The sequence below is a fragment of the Lathyrus oleraceus genome, chromosome 7, assembly GCF_024323335.1.
Source record: "Lathyrus oleraceus cultivar Zhongwan6 chromosome 7, CAAS_Psat_ZW6_1.0, whole genome shotgun sequence".
In the NCBI taxonomy this organism is placed as follows: Eukaryota; Viridiplantae; Streptophyta; class Magnoliopsida; order Fabales; family Fabaceae; genus Lathyrus; species Lathyrus oleraceus.
The window spans coordinates 500,106,715-500,123,974 of record NC_066585.1 but is presented as its reverse complement, the minus strand read 5'-3'; the positions used below and the strand labels follow the sequence as shown (position 1 = coordinate 500,123,974).

The window sequence follows — 17,260 nt, the reverse complement described above, 5'->3', positions numbered from 1 at the left end:
ATTTATTTTAATTATTTAATTAATTAATTAATTAATTAATTAATTAATTTTTTTTTATTTTTTTTATTTTTTTTTTTTAGGAAAAATGATGGGTAATTTTTGGGGTATGACATTTATAGTGAAGCACGAGGCGCTTAATGAATTTGTAGAAAGATGACACATTGAGATCTCATCATTTCATCTACCACTTGATGAGATGTCTATCAAACTCGAAGATGTGTCGTGTCTAGTGCATCTTTCGAATAGGGGGAAATTTTAGATCATGAGAGGATTAACAAAGATGAAGAACTTGGGTTGATGGTAGACTATCTAGGAGTTGACCCAGACATTGCCTTGAGGGAGTTTGAAAAAACCAGAGGGTCATAAAGCATATTCTATGAGAGCATACATGTTATATTTGGTTGACACTTCCATTTTTATGGACAAGAGTGTCACTTATGTGGATGTCCTCTACCTACAATAATTTGAGGACTTTGAGCGGATCCATGAGTACAACTAGGGGGCGCTTATTTAGTCTATTTGTACTCTAAATTATCTGAGGATTGTAGATGGAAGACAAAGCAGATGACAGACATCATCACACTTTTGATGGTGATATTTAATGGTCTTTTAGTGTTTGTGTGTCATTTTCATTGTATTTTGCAACACCCTTACTAATGATTTGTGTGTTCCAACACTTTTCAGGCTTGGATCCCCCAACACTTCCCATGCATCTCTGGTTGGTCGTGTGTACCGGCTTATACTGAGAATATGTCGCGTGCTTCTGCATTTTCCCGACTCAGAGGGAACCAGGCGACAAAGCAGTTTCGAGTGTATTTTGACCGCTTGGTAGCAGAGGATATGCATTTTAACACATGTGTCGATCACAGAGAGACGTGACCATTGACGACATAGTCTTATACTCGAGATGATTGGCTTATAGTTCACGTTTGACATTTTCTCATTTTCCTGAGCGCGTCATGCGACAGTTCAGCTACACCTAGACTATTCCTAGACACCATGTTGTCTCTGCTTCCCGCACTATGACACGTAGAGATATGAATGTCATGTTTGATGATTATCTTAGTCATCTGATACTAGAGGAGGCACGGAGTATCATAGATGAGAGTGAATGAATCTATGTAGACGAGTACATTAGGTGGTTCTTCAGGCTATCACATCCATATGGTGCAGACTGCTCCAGGCGATCCATTGAGGCCACCTCATCAGGAGATACTAGGTTAGATCATGCTTATGATGTGTTGCAAAGATTTCTCCATATTGTGGAGATTGCGCAGATAGATATTAATAGAGGTATATTTCCTGATGATTCTAAGGTGAGAGAGGTCCTAAATACCATTATGACGGAAGCACGAGAGACACTGATATACCGGAGACAACGTCAGAGCATGAGGGGCAGAGGAGTCCGAGGAGCTCGAGTCCGACATACACAGTAGTTAATAGTATTTATAGTTTGGATTTATGTTCGGTTGTGTTTTATTTTTACTTATTTTGACTTTATTGTTTATTTCTACTTTATTGTGTATGTCATGATGACATATTTTGACTCCAAATTTATATATGTCATTTTTTATATATCGGTTGTATAGTTTAATGCTCATCACATGAAATGTGCCTTAACATTTATAAATCATGATTTTCATCTGAGTAACCATAAAATTAACTTAACTTGCACTATTTTGACTGGTTACAGAGATGCATCTCTGTAAATTCTAAATGGAGACGCATCTTCGGATCAATAAATGTTTAAAATTGGCCTTTTATAGAGATACATGAGGTGTGTTTTTAAATATTTTAGAGTCGCATATCTGGATTTGCGTTTACAAAATATGTTGGTGTGACTCAGTGGGATGCATGAGGTGTGTTTTGAAATATTTCAGAGATGTATCTTCGGATCAGTTGTAACTTTTTGACTTAAGATAAGGGTGCGTCCGATGATGGATCTCCGGAATCTGATAGACATTTGAGGTTTTCCATAGAGTGTTTTTCCACCCTATACTATAGGATGAGATAAGAAATGCCTTATACAAATCCAGTATACTACGAAAGGACAAAACATATAGAGGTGAATTGTCATTTTGTCTGTCATCATTTGCAAGCAGGTACCATATAAACCTCCCAACCAAGAATCAACAAACTGACATTTTCACAAAATAATTTGAGAGCCAAATCATTTCATGAATTAATGATCAACTTAAATGCTCATGATCTCGCTCTCCAACTTGAGGGAAAATATTGAAAAATTAAAGTGCAAATTACAACATTAATATGAAGATTATAAGATTATCATATCATTATTATATAATATCTCTATTATTGTAGAATCACAATCTCATAATTGTAGAATTATAATCTCAATATTAACTTTAATGAGTTTTTCCCTATTTATACCCTCTTGTGCATCTAATATATGAGTATGTAATAATACATTAAATGATATAGAAACAATGGAAAAGGTTTTTGTCTTTTCCAATAATTTTTTTTCCAGGGGTTGAATTTGAGGGTGTTCGGTTTTCTTGTGAGAGAGATTGATTGAAGGAGAACGGAAAGTTTCATGGTGAAATTAGGTTGTACTAGTTGTCTAGGAGATGGAGAAAGAAAACACAAACTTGTCTTTGTTACTGTATTTTGAAAGTGAATAGGTTGGATAGAGCGGTATTTAGAGTTATCAAAGTAAGAAAAAATAAATTGTGATTGTGTCGTTTGCTATATTCTCTAAAACAATTATGGAGAGTTTTATAGTTTTGCAAATAAAAAATATATAAATTTGTAAAATAAATACATGTTGTTTATGGTAATGATGATTGTCCTAAAATTATCAAAATTATTTATAAATTGTTCATATGCAATGTCAATTTAGATCCCTAAATAACAAGTCAAGTAACTCAAAATAACCATCTCATTGGAGATACCTTTAGGAGTTCACGGGTCAATTGAAAGCTAAATGACTACTACAAAATTGAAAGGAAAATGAGTACTATTATAGTATTAATGTGTTTTCAAATTTCGAAGGAAGTAAAATTTCTCATTGTTTTTTTTTTAAAGTTTAAATATATTTTTAATAATTTTTAATTTTTAATTTTTAATTTTAAAAATTAGTTTTTCGATTCCTCAATTTTATATTCTTTGAAATTTTGTTGACCCCCTCCAATTTTGTATACTTAGTATTGATGATTAAATAAAAAAAATCATTTTTAATGACATGTCAATTGAGATTTTGTTGGTGCTCTTCAATTTTGCATACGTAACATAAATGATTAGAATAAAATATGTTATTTTTAATGACGTGACAATGATGATTATGATAATTTATTATTTAATTTTTGTATAAAATAAAATAATAATTTTATTTAATTTTTTATTAAATATTTATTTAAAATTTTAAAAATTATTTAATACAAATTTTAAAAGAAATAATTTTGGGCTAAACGTCTAATTTGGATCATTTCTTGTACCCACAACAAAAAACTAAGTGAAGTTGGTGTATGATATATAAAGACTCAAACAAAATTCAATCCAAATAATGTTTGGAAAGGGAAGATGAAAGATTTATTTTATGATAAAGGCTTTCACTTGTCAATTTTCTCTAGTGAAAAATCCAGTGGAAAGAATGAGATTTGTTGCACAGACAAGTTTGTGGTTACGTTCGTCAATGGGTGGATGATAATGTTTTGAATTTCGTAAGGGCGGTCATGTGTTTCTGAGAGTCACCCCTGTGACTGGTGTTGGGAGAACTTTGAAGTCCAAGAAGCTCACCCCTTCCTTTATTGGTCCCTATCAGATTTTTCAGATGATTGAACCTCCTGCTTATAGAGTGGCCCTTCCATCTGCCTCTTTCGAATCTGCATGACGTTTTTCATGTGTCAGAAGTATATTCCAGATCCGTCGCATATTATCCAGATGGACGAGTTCCAAGTGAGAGAGAATCTTATAGTGGAAGCATTACATATTAGAATTGAAGATCGAAAAGTGAAGAAACTCAAAGGGAAGGAGATTGCTTTAATGAAGGTGGTATGGGGAGGACCTGTTGGAGGAGTCTGATTTGGGAGCTGGAGAGTCGGATGAGGGAGTCATATCCGCATTTGTTCTCGCTAGGTAATTTTCGAGGACGAAAATTCTTTTAAGTGGGGAAGAGTTGTAACGGTCCAACTTATATTTAATGATTTTTAATTGTTTATTCAGATTATTGTGGATTATATTGAATTTGGTTGTTTTAGAAGTGTAAGAGTAATTTGTTAAATTACTGGGGGTATGCGATTGAGAGTAGATAAAATAGTATTATTTGAATTATTACTTAATTTTTTTAATAATAAAATAAATTAATAAGAAATAATTTTTTTTGATTAAATAATTATTTAATAGAATATTTATTTAATTTAAAAATTTATTTGATTTAAATAATTATTTAATTGATTAAATAAGAGAATGTGTTAATATTGTGAATAATGGGGAGTTTGAGGTGAGAAGAGAGAAGTGGAGAGTAAGTTGACAAATAATGTAAATTTGAGAAATAATGTCCATATATATTCTAAAATGCGGAGAGAGTTAGGTTTTTAAAAAACATTATGTACATGGAAAAAAGGCAAAGAGATCAGAGGCTATTTAGGAAGGAGAGTGAAGTCTCTGAAGAGGAACCCAAAAGTTGTTGGGATCACAATCCTTACTGCAGTTCTATATTTTCTTAACTATTGTGAATTCTGTTGATTTACGTGTTTGCTCTTAAACCCTAATAGGGAATTTGAGATAAATCCCCTCATGTCTCTATAAGTTATTATTTGATGTGATAACTTTGTATTATGATGATATGCTTCTTCGTTGTTTTGGTTTATGTTGAGTTGAGATTTTGTCCTCGAGGATTTGTACGACTCTGCTAGGTCGTTTGATTCCTCAAATGTGTGATATTGAAGACTCTAACATGTTTGTCCTAATTTTTCTAAGTCGACTGTTTTTCTGGAAATTTTCCCAAAATCAAGAGAAACTTAAGTTATTTTATGAAAAATCATTTTTGGCAGAAACTTCAATTTGGAAAAACGTTTTTTTTAAATCGAACTTTTGAGAAAATTGGTTGGGGGGTTCAACCGTGTCGCCGCCGCTAGGTGGCGGAGTCGGGCCGGAAATGCGACGGTCAGAGTTCGCTGCGATCGTAGTCGCCCGATAGTTGCCACAGCAGCGGGCCGCCGCCTCGGGGAGCCGCATCGTACGACGGTCTATGGGCCGCGCCGGGATGTTAGTGGTCAGGCGATCTCGTGCTAGTGATTTAGCGACAATGTTGAATTCCACGACCGCCGGTGGGTGGCGTCGCGCCCCGGTGCGATGCAGCGACGACTATCGACAGTGGCCGATTTCGGCTCGATTCCAACTTTTCAAGCGAAATTGTGGTTTTCGACTTTTTTGGGCATTTTCAGTATTTTATGAGTTTTTGAGTACTTCCTGGAGTTTTTGGAGTTTGAGAGTCTTTCGGTGGTATTTTGGAGCATATTTAAATTGAGGAATTTGTTGGAAATTACCCTGTTGATGGTCCGACCAAATAATAATGATAATGAATTTTTGAGAGTTTTGAGAAAATATGAATATTTGAGAGTTTTTGAGAAAATAATAAGGTTTTGAGAAACTATGAGTCCTTAGAATTTTTTGAGTTGTTTTGAGCAATTTGATGAGTTGAGAATATTTGATAATAACATAATTTTACCTTTGGGATGAAATAATTAAATTATTTTGAAAATATAATTTTAAGTATAATAATCCAAAGAGAGATTACAACGATGTCTTTGATTGGCATTTTGAGTATAGTAATCCAAAGAGGGATTATAGTGAGCCATGTGATTGACAATTTATAGGTTCGAGAATGAAACCTTTTTGAGAATGTTGAGAATGTGTTTTGTTATAATTTTTTTAGATGATGTTGCATGTTTATTGTTTAGAATCATTCACGTATTTTGGAGATAGGTAAGACTTCGGTCCAGTGATAGCCTAGTTCAGAGAGGGACTATGGAGGTCTCACGTATAGAGAGGGACACACTTCATAGAGGAACCGAAGACATGGACATAATGATAACATACCTCTGATCCCAATGATTTTGGGTACCACATGCATTTTAATTGGAGATAGTGGCATTCCATTGCATTTGAATTATGATCTGTTTGATTGTGCTTTGAGAGTGATTGAGAATGTTGTTATATTCTTTATTACTATCCTGTCTTGCTGAATTTCACCATTAACATTTGTTAGACATATTCTCACCCCCCCTGTTTGTTGTTGTGGCGTCTGTGCTCATCGGGAGTACAAACAATCGGGTACAATAATAGATGTTGAGTTAGAGGATCGCGTTAATGCCCCTTTTAACTTTTATCATTGGATCTTAGAGGAGCACTCTGATATGTAGCACTGGGGATGGGATGTCTTCCGTCATTTATGTTATGTTTTGTTTTTGTTCTGGACTGGGCCACGACGCTTAGCACGGCGCGGCCCAATGCTCGCCAAGCCCACGTCCAAACGACCGTATCCAAGCGACCACGGGGACACGTCAGGTGAACGACCGTCCGCCCGGAGAATGTCTCCCCGGCCCCTTAAATACGTGTCGGACAACGAGCGGGTCCTCCTCATATGATCTCCATCCACTCATCGTCAACCCACGCCGCGGGCACCTAAGTTGTGTCGGGCAGAGCCATAACGGCATCTCACTCACCACGTCACCCAACTCCCCTATATTGTCTCCTTAGGGATAGGGGCAGTTGGACCAGGGGGCAGACCTTGGTCTAGGTCTTAACGCTTCTTACGCGTCCCCTGGCAGCTCCTCCTTGGGCCTAGCTAATCCAGCCCATTAGGAGCCTTGGCCCAGCGCTGGGGGCTCAATATAAATACCCCTTTCATGGCAAAGGGGCAGGTATTCTAACTCACACTCTGATAATCTCATTCTGTACCTTTTCTGACTTAAGCGTTGGAGCACCTTGCAGGTACACCCCCCCCTCTCATTTCATTCTCCGGCCCATTCACCAAGACCTTGGAAGGCCCTCCTGATCAGGTGAGATCAGTGGCGCCGTCTGTGGGAACTAGCTATCCCCATCTTCATCAAACGAGGATCAAAAGCTCATTTGTTTCTGTCCTTCCAACATGGCCGGAGAACAACATAGCGATCACAGCCGTCCCCTCGTCAACTACAATATGGACGACGGCCCGCCATCCCATGAAGCGGACGTTCGGGACGGTCATCCAGCCACCCCGTCTCCAGAGCCCCAAAACAACGGAGATGCCTCTCACGCCCACAATTTAGGGGCAGAGACATTTCATCCCATTCCCGTTCCCGTTGAAGGAGACGCCGTAATGATTGCCATGGTGAATGCCCTCAATCAAGCCGGTTCTATGCTCCACCAGCAGCACGAACGAATCACGGCCCTCGAAGCCGAACGACAAGAAGCCCGGCCCCAGCCGGTGAGTAGGATACAACAGCGTTCGGAGCCAACGAAGAAGCGAGGACGTCGCTCTCCCGAACCCTACGCCAGCAGGGCACGCGCCCGTCGTGACGGTGGTCGAGCGAGAACATCACCAAGGCGCGGGCACAGCCCCGACAACAACGAACTGTCTCCCTTAAGGAGCGATGAGGAAGATTTGCATTGCCCCCTATCTCGGGCAATAATGGAGGCCCCGCTCCCCAAAGGCATGGAGAAACCGCCAAACCTAGCTGTGTACGACGGGACTACAGATCCCGACGATCACGTCGACAACGTCAACGCGATGCTCGACTACCGCAATGATATAACCGGGCACCTCAAATGCCGACTGTTCTCAACGACCCTCAGGAAAGGGGCCATGGCCTGGTACAAAAGCTTGGCCCCTGAGTCCATTACGTCATGGAGAGTCATGAGGTCCATGTTCACCCGGCACTTTACAGCTTCCCGTCGTCACCCCAAGACTGAGGCGACCCTTGAAGCCATAGTGCAGAAGAAGAATGAAACACTGCGCTCATACATCGAGCGATTCAACCAGGAAGCTGTCGAGGTAGATACCACCGAGCACATGAAGAAGTATCTCCTCGAGAGAGGTCTCTTACCCGGCAGTGAACTTAGCAGAGCCGTAGGGATCGAGCCTCCCCGCACCTTAAACGAGCTCCTGCATAAAGCCCAGGCCTACATCAGATACGAGGAAAAGCAGGTGGCACACAATGCCCGCAGCGGACGTAACGCTGGGGAGACCGAGCACTCAAAACGCGAGGACACGAGCATTTCCCGTCGCAACGGAGACAAACGAAGAGAAGAAAGACCTCGCGAGCTCCGGGAAGGAAGAGGCCCCGCGGGCAGATATAGCGAGTACACCTTACTGACAGCTCCTCGAGAGCGTATCCTCGCAGAATGTATCAACTCTGAATTTAAGCAGGGCAGGGTCAGGTTCCCAAAACCGTCTGCACCAAAGCCCCACACCGACAAATCAAAGTACTGCCGGTTCCACAGAAGTCACGGGCACGTGACCGAAGACTGCGTCCACCTGAAAGATGCGATTGAAATTTTAATCCAAGAAGGGCACCTGAAGCAGTACACGAGGAGGAACGAAGCTCCCAGACACGACGAGCCAGAGAAGAAGAGACCCCGGGAAAACACACCCCCTGACAACTCTCCCTATCAAGTGGCCCTCTGCGTGTCACGACCGGAAGATTTCTTCCTCCCCGAACCATTACCCGAGGGCAAGATCACTGCACTCAGCCCCTGGGAAGACTTCCCTACCACACTGGTGATATCAGGAGGAGGAACTAACGGGGAATCCGCGGCCCTCTCCGTCAAACGTAAGTTCGACGAACTCCTACTGACTGCCCCCGAGCAGAAAGCGACATTGACAAAATACCGGGGAAAATCCAACCCAATATCCTTCTTCCTGGAGGAACTCCCGGGCGGATCCCCGAACTCGGCCATCCCACTATTGATAAGAGCAAAGATGGCCCGATTCGACGTACGACGCATCCTGGTCGACGAAGGCAGCTCAGTGGATATCATGTACGTCCACCTCTTCAAGACTCTGAAGCTAGACAAGACCAACTTAGCCCCCTACGTCGGATCAGATCTCCAAGGATTCAACGGAGCAACAACCAGACCGTGGGGATATGTTGAGCTCCTCGTCACCTTCGGCGAACAAGAAACGGCCAGGGAAGTCAAAATCCAATTCCTGGTCGTAGACTGTCCGTCTCTCTACAATTGCATCTTTGGACGCCCGACACTGGCCGAACTCACTGCGGTCCCATCCACCGTCCACCTGAAGATGAAATACTACACCAAATTGGGACGTGTGGTCACCATCCATGGTGACATCGAAGCAGCCCGACGATGCTACGACGCCGCAGTAAAAGGACAGGCCGTAGTCAGCACGAAGAGCAACTGCAACAACAAAAAACTCAAGACCGAGGATCCTGCCCGAGGAGTCAACGCCATCGACCTCGACTGTCGCATCGGGCTGGACGAGACCGAAGAGGGGAGGTTCCCCAAGGAACGCTCTCTCGAACACCCGGTCCGACCAATCCCCGACGGGGAGTTCGAACTCATTCCTCTTGGGGACGATCCGGAAAGGACGGTGAAGATAGGTAAGGGACTACCCGAGGAAACAAGAGAAGAGCTAGTAGCATGCCTCAAAGAGAACTCCGACCTCTTCGCGTGGAATGCCGCAGAAATGCCCGGGCTGGACCCCGAGATCGCGTGTCATAAGCTAGCTGTAGACCGGGCAGCCAAGCCCATAGCACAGCGTAGACGCAAGCAATCGCCCGAAAAGGCAGAGGCTGCCGAGCGAGCTGTAAAAGACCTCTTAGAGGCAAATTTTATTTCTGAAGCCCAGTACACAACCTGGCTCTCTAATGTAGTCCTCGTTAAGAAAAATAATGGAAAATGGCGTATGTGTGTTGATTATACTGATCTTAATAGGGCTTGCCCGAAAGATGCTTTCCCCCTCCCTAATATAGACTCGCTCGTTGACAACTCTGCAGGTTTTAAACTCTTGTCCTTCATGGACGCATATAGTGGATACAACCAGATCCCTATGTCGCCCGCAGACAAGAAACACACAGCGTTCATGACCCCAACGGGCAATTACTATTACAACGTGATGCCGTTTGGGCTCAAGAACGCTGGCGCTACATACCAACGCATGATGAACAAAGTCTTCAAGGACGAAATAGGGGACATGCTCGAAGTATACATGGACGACATGATCGTCAAATCACACGAGGAGATAACCCATGCTCGACACCTTACGAAGGTATTCGCGCAGGCGAGACAGTGTAAAATGAGGTTCAACCCCGAGAAATGCACGTTCGGAGTCCGGGCAGGCAAGTTCCTCGGTTTCTACCTCACCGAAAGAGGGATCGAGGCCAACCCCGACAAATGCCAGGCATTCTCGGAGTTTCCGACCCCGAAAACCAAAAAATCGATCCAGTCACTCAATGGAGTGCTCGCCTCACTCTCCCGTTTCATCGCCAAGTCCGCCCAGCACGCGTTGCCGTTCTTCAGACTCCTTCGCAAAGAGGCTACCTTCGACTGGACCGATGAATGCGAGCAAGCGCTACTCCATCTAAAGAAGGTTCTGTCCCAACCCCCGGTCTTATCACGGCCATCAGAAAAGGAAACCCTATACTTATACCTATCCGTGGCAACCGAGGCCGTCAGCGCCGTTCTAATAAGAGAAACCGACGAAGGACAAAAACCCATCTATTTTACGAGTAAAGCACTCCAAGGTCCCGAGCTCCGATATCAGCAAATCGAAAAGGTCGCCCTGGCCCTCATCAACACAGCAAGGAGACTACGATATTACTTCCTCGCACACACGATAAAGGTGAGGACCGACCAGCCAATCAAACAGCTGCTCGGGCGCCCGGATATGGCCGGGAGGATGCTCAAGTGGTCCCTAGAACTCTCCGAATTCGACATACAATACGAAAATAGAAAAGCCTTGAAAGCTCAGGCACTGGCCGACTTCGTCGCGGAGATGACCCACTGCCCGACTCCAGCAGAAAGCGCCCACAAATGGACGATCTTCGTCGATGGCGCCTCTAGCACATCAGGCAGCGGGGCCGGGATCATCCTCGAAAATGAAGAAGGGATCCTGATAGAGGTATCATTAGCGCTAGCGTTCCCAACATCAAACAACCAAGCCGAATACGAAGCCTTCCTCGCAGGCCTGAGGTTAGCCGAGGACCTAGGAGCAAAAGAGGTAAAAATATCCACCGACTCCCAGCTCGTGGCCTCACAAGTGCGAGGAGAATACCAAACCAAGAACGACAACCTCCTCGAGTACTTGTCCCTCGTCAAAGAAAAACTTGATAGATTTGAAAAATGGGAAGTTCAACACATACCCCGCGAGCACAACACACGGGCAGACGTTCTCTCCAAACTAGCCAGCACGAGGAAAAAGGGTGGGAATAAATCAGTAATCCAAGAAATCCTCCCTCGGCCCAGCATCAACAAACTACCGCCTCCACTCGAGGTCAACGCTATTGGAGATGCCCACTGTTGGATGACACCCATCTACAATTACCTCACACGAGACGAACTCCCGGCTGACCCGAAAGAGGCGACCACTGTCAAACGACGCGCATGCTCGTACGTACTCCTCGAAGGCAAACTCTACCGGAGAGGATTCTCCATCCCACTACTCAAATGCGTCGAGGAAGAGAAAGTCCCCGACATACTCGGAGAGATACACCGGGGAATTAACGCTCAACACCTCGGCGGACGATCGCTCGCACGAAAAGCCCTTCGAGCAGGCTACTACTGGCCGACCATGCAAAACGATTCGAAAGAGCACGTCAAAAGATGTGACAAATGCCAACGACATGCCGACATGCACCTCGCACCCCCGAACGACCTCAAATCGCTGTCTTCCCCATGGCCCTTCGCGTGGTGGGGCATGGACATCCTCGGGCCCTTCGTCACCGGATCATATCAGAATAAATACCTCATCGTCGGGGTGGATTACTTCACCAAATGGATCGAGGCGGAGGCACTGGCTAAAATAACCGCGCAGAACATTCTCCGGTTCTTCAAACGCAACATCCTCGCTCGGTTCGGTATACCCCAGGCACTTGTCACAGACAACGGGACACAATTCACGGACGGAGGATTCCAGGACTTCATCGCCAGCCTGGGCACCACACAACATTTCACGTCTGTCGAGCATCCGCAGACGAACGGGCAGGCAGAGGCGGCCAACAGGGTAATCTTACGTGGCCTCAAACGCAGACTCGGCGAGGCAAAGAGGGCATGGGTCGAGGAGCTACATAGCGTCCTATGGGCCTACCGCACGACACCACATTCTACCACCGGGGAAACCCCGTTCCGACTAACTTACGGCACCGAGGCAGTCATCCCGGTGGAGATACGGACGCCAACGAGGAGGACGGAGGAGCCCCTAGACGAGGAAATGAACGATGAGACCCTTAGAGCCGAGCTCGACCTAGTCGATGAGATACGTTCCGAAGCAGCTCTCCGGGAAACAACCCTCAAACAAAAAATAGCACTACGCCATGACGCGAAAGTCATAAAAAGAGAGTTCCAGGTCGGCACCCTGGTCCTCAGAAGAAACCAGAAAAACCCGAGAGAGGGCAAACTGGCGGCCAACTGGGAAGGCCCTTACCGCGTCCGCGACAAAACGAGCAACGGGGCCTATTACCTAGAAAACCTACAAGGAGAACAACTCGCTCGACCATGGAACGCAGAAAAACTTAGACAATATTACAGCTAAGTACGCCACGGGGAGACGTGGCAGGTACGGCCACGCTCTTCGTCCCCAAAACCCCAGGGAGGAACCACGAGACCCGGGAACGATCCGGGGTCACATAACAAACACAACCCTCCCCGACGGTTGGGATCTTGACCAAGACCCAACGTCGAAGTACCAAGACTGGCAGGGCACCCAGCTCGCGATGGGAGGACCCAAGCCTCGGGACCAGGGTTCGAACAACGGACCCGGGCTTCGATACCCACGGGCACAAAGCCCGACACTTCGTCGGTTCCCTAAACCGAGGAGATTAACAAAGTCGAGCAGAGTACGAATTCATGCAAACAAGTATCAAACACGAACGAGCACAATGAACGGTAACAAAAATATTCATACATTAGAAACGACAAAAGCGGCCGAAGCCAAGTACGCCCGAAGGCCATATTACAACGCCCGAAGGCCAAAATACATAAGGCACGCAGGCCATGATAAGAAAAACATATAAACTAAGACTCCGCTCGGAGCTCCTCTTCATCCTCTTCTTCTTCTTCTCCCCCCAGCTCCTCCTCCACTTCAAACGGGCAGATGATCTCACCATCCCGGACGCAGCAGTTATAGGCCGACCCTTCCGTCACCAACTCAGGGTTCAGAAGCCCGAGCTGCTCGACAGCATTGTCGAAACCCTCTTTGAAGCAGGCCACAAGATCTTGGTTGAGAGTCCGAATATGCCCTAGCAGCTCACCGCGCGAGCCAAAGGCGCGTTCCTCCTCGGTCTCATCTGCCAGAGGACGGACCTTTCCCTCGAGAGACTCAACCTGAGCCCGTAGGTAGGCGTTGTCCTCGGTCAGCTTCTGATGGTCGACCACCTGCTCTTCCAGGCTCGCCTTAGCAGCCTTCAACTGGTCCCTCTCCCTTTCCACCTCCTCCAGCTTCTGGCGCAGCCCTTCCTGCAGCTGATGCTCTTCTTTGTAGTCCGACAGATCTTGAGATAGTCTTTCCTTCTCTGTCCGAACCTGCAAAAGGGCTTCCTCCAGCGAGGCGGTGGAGACCGAAGTGTCGGTCAGAACCATGGCCGTCTCCATCACCCGGATGACGGCAGCAATATCCCTGGCCAGATCTTTCCTCCGGGCAGCAACATCCTGGTCCAGAATAGCCTTGGCCTCAGGCGCAGGCACAGCAATCGACTCCTCGGCCTTGAAGAACGACCGTTCCACATAGCAGGGAGGCAGAAGATAGCTGCCCGGTCCATGCGAACCTCCTGGAGACGACCTGGTAAGGGCCCCAGCCGGACGCTTCCGTTTATGGAGGGGAGAAGCCGCTGGCGACGGACTGCTATCAGGAATGGTGATCGGGTTAGATCGAGGAGGAGAGGAAGGAATCACGCTCGCCGCCTGCGAGGGACCGACCCCGGCATCGCCAGCAGTCTCCGAGACACGGGCCACAGTTTTCTTCTTCTTCTTGGGCACCCGGTCAGGAGCGCCGACCTGATTCGCTAGCTTCAGCACCCGATCACGAGCATTGGGCATGGCACCTGCAAGTAAATTACACACAAACATTAGCGACCGAAGTCATAAACAGAAATAAAAAGCTAAACAAAGTCTGCCTACTCAATAACGCCAGAGCTTCCTCCTCGGTATCACACTCGAGCAGAGCCTTCGTATTGATATAACGCGTCTCGGTGATTAGCTCCCCGGCCTCATCCAGGTAGGGCACGCCCTGTCGATTCGCCCAGAACGCCAAGCTGAAGCTCTGCACGTAATCGACCAGCTTCTTGTACGCGAGCCTATCCTCCTCGCCGAGCATCGCGTACTTGACCCGGTAATGCGCCGTGGAGAGATCGAAATGATCACGCTGCCACCTCAGCGGTATCTTCGACATCAGCGTCTCCTCCCCGTTGGGTTCCCGTTGATAGTAGTATAGAGAGTGAAGGGCAGCCCGGGTAATCGGCATCACCACGTACCACCGGCTTTTGAAATGGCGAACAGAATCCTCGTACGTCTTGAACAGACGCACGGGCTGCTTGAAAGAAACCCAACTGTGGCGACCACGGGAACCGGACCTCTGGAGATGGAAGACGTGGAAGAAGAGAGCCCGGGTGCAACCAATGCCGAGGAACTGGCAAACTAACTCGAATGCCCGCATAAATGCGAGGGCATTAGGATGTAGTTGGGACGGCGCCAGCCGGAGCCACTTGAAGACCGACATCTGGAAGGAGTTGAAGGGCAGTCTGATCCCCGCCTCACGAAAAGCAAATTCATACATGGTGAACTGCTTCCCCGGGAAATGATGACAAATGCGGTCTTCTTCCTTGGGGGCGCAGCAATACCAGTTTGGTGGATCCTCCCGGCTTATGGTCTCGACCATAGCGTGAGCAGTGATGGCCTCGTCACAGAAGTCGGATTCCTCCTCCAAGGGCTCGTCCGCAACCCATGAGAAGTCGACCTGCCCGGAAGAGGAGGCGTGTTCGGTACCATCTCGGACACTCCCATCCCCGACAGGGAGACGAGCGATTGTCGCGTCTTCGGTGGAGGACCCAGAATCTTCCTTCCTCGGTCGTAAGCGCCCGGTAGCACCTGAAACGCAGACAGAAAGAGTGAATTCGACGTCATATCAAATCCACCCTTCCACCGCAGGTCAAGTGAAAGGGCGTAGCGGCGACGGACACTAACCGTGCTCAACTCGGTGGCGCGCGCACTCTATGGAGACCGGGCATAAACTTCATACAGCCTATGCAAGTATTGCCCAGCATATGAAGTTTATGCCCGGTACAGTAGGATCCCAACCCTATTTTCTACCACCTAATATACACCTACAGTCCACTACACTGTTCCCAAGTTAAACCTAACCACATTTCTACAACATTATCATGCGTTTGACAGAAAACAACAAGGAAAAAGAATGGGTCACAGTGGAAAATCGTACCTGACATAGTTAAGTTGAAAGGGTACGGTGGTGTCCGAGCAGAAGACGGTGGTTCAGATAGGAGGACGGGCGGAGACGGCGGTCCAGACGGTTGAGCAAGCAAACGAGAGAGAAGGTGGAGATCTCCGGTGAACGTATGAGCGAGAAAAAAAGGTAGAAATGAAGTTACTCAACCCCTTTTTATAGGGCTTGGCACGTGGACCAACACGCTAGGTCATCATTGCCTAGCCTGCCTACGCCGTCTTTGCGCGCGAAACGAAGCGACGCCACTAATCGTGAGACACGTCTATCAAAGATAAGAAGCTGAAACGACCCGAGCACCTGTCCGTCTCCTCGACTCACCAAGACGCCTCCTCCCCGCGCCATACCCACGTTTACTACAAGGAAGGAGCAGATCAACCGATCACCTCCATCCCCGACATTCCCGGAGAAATGTCAGTCATGAATAGGTCTGTTGCGACCTCACCTGTCTAACGATCAAGCTTCCCCATCGTCTCGGGGAACCCTTAGTTGAAACATAAGTCATCTCTCTGGCTCAGAGACTCGACTTGGGGGGCTCCTGTTCTGGACTGGGCCACGACGCTTAGCACGGCGCGGCCCAATGCTCGCCAAGCCCACGTCCAAACGACCGTATCCAAGCGACCACGGGGACACGTCAGGTGAACGACCGTCCGCCCGGAGAATGTCTCCCCGGCCCCTTAAATACGTGTCGGACAACGAGCGGGTCCTCCTCATATGATCTCCATCCACTCATCGTCAACCCACGCCGCGGGCACCTAAGTTGTGTCGGGCAGAGCCATAACGGCATCTCACTCACCACGTCACCCAACTCCCCTATATTGTCTCCTTAGGGATAGGGGCAGTTGGACCAGGGGGCAGACCTTGGTCTAGGTCTTAACGCTTCTTACGCGTCCCCTGGCAGCTCCTCCTTGGGCCTAGCTAATCCAGCCCATTAGGAGCCTTGGCCCAGCGCTGGGGGCTCAATATAAATACCCCTTTCATGGCAAAGGGGCAGGTATTCTAACTCACACTCTGATAATCTCATTCTGTACCTTTTCTGACTTAAGCGTTGGAGCACCTTGCAGGTACACCCCCCCCTCTCATTTCATTCTCCGGCCCATTCACCAAGACCTTGGAAGGCCCTCCTGATCAGGTGAGATCAGTTTTTATGTTGGAGTTTGATGTTGAGACTTTACGCCAGACTCGTTTAATTTCCGCTACTTATTTTACATGACTATTTGGTGTTTGAGATTTTTATGCTTTGGCGAAGCATGCGTGACACTTTAATATGTGATTTTCATTTGAACTACGTTATTAAATTTCGAGTCGGGGATTAGGGTGTTACATGTTAGGTATACAGATTCAGATCTAGCTGGAAGCTTGGATGATCGAAAATCTACTTCGGTGTATATGGTGACTTTTCTCGGGGGAGTCGTGGCTTGGCAATTAAAGTTGCAAAAGTTTGTTGCACTCTCTACTACCGAAGCCGAGCTTATAGCCGCTGTGAAAGCGTCAAAAGAGTTGTTATGGTTGAGGAAATTTGAAATGGAACTTGGTGTGAAACAGGAAAATTATGTCTTGTTTTGTGATAATCAAAGTCCCATTCACTTATCGAAGAATTCCTCCTTTTACTCGAGGTCGAAACATATT

The 17,260-nt window shown here is 46.6% G+C and overlaps 1 protein-coding gene across 1 annotated transcript; it reads left to right on the top strand.

Moving 5' to 3' along the window:
• The first annotated feature begins 7,111 nt into the window (after positions 1-7,111).
• On the top strand, positions 7,112-12,712 carry LOC127104589 (uncharacterized). The gene is made up of 2 exons (XM_051041769.1): positions 7,112-11,571; positions 12,211-12,712. The coding sequence occupies exons 1-2, from the start codon at positions 7,112-7,114 to the stop codon at positions 12,710-12,712; spliced, it is 4,962 nt and encodes a 1,653-aa protein (XP_050897726.1).
• Positions 12,713-17,260: the final 4,548 nt, after the last annotated feature.

Bases quoted from the DNA above. Each gene is read 5' to 3' on its own strand.
- LOC127104589 (XM_051041769.1), top strand. From the start codon at position 7,112: ATGGCCGGAGAACAACATAGCGATCACAGCCGTCCCCTCGTCAACTAC. The intron at 11,572-12,210 runs GTACGTACTCCT...CCTCAAACGCAG, and splicing joins GTCAAACGACGCGCATGCTC to ACTCGGCGAGGCAAAGAGGG.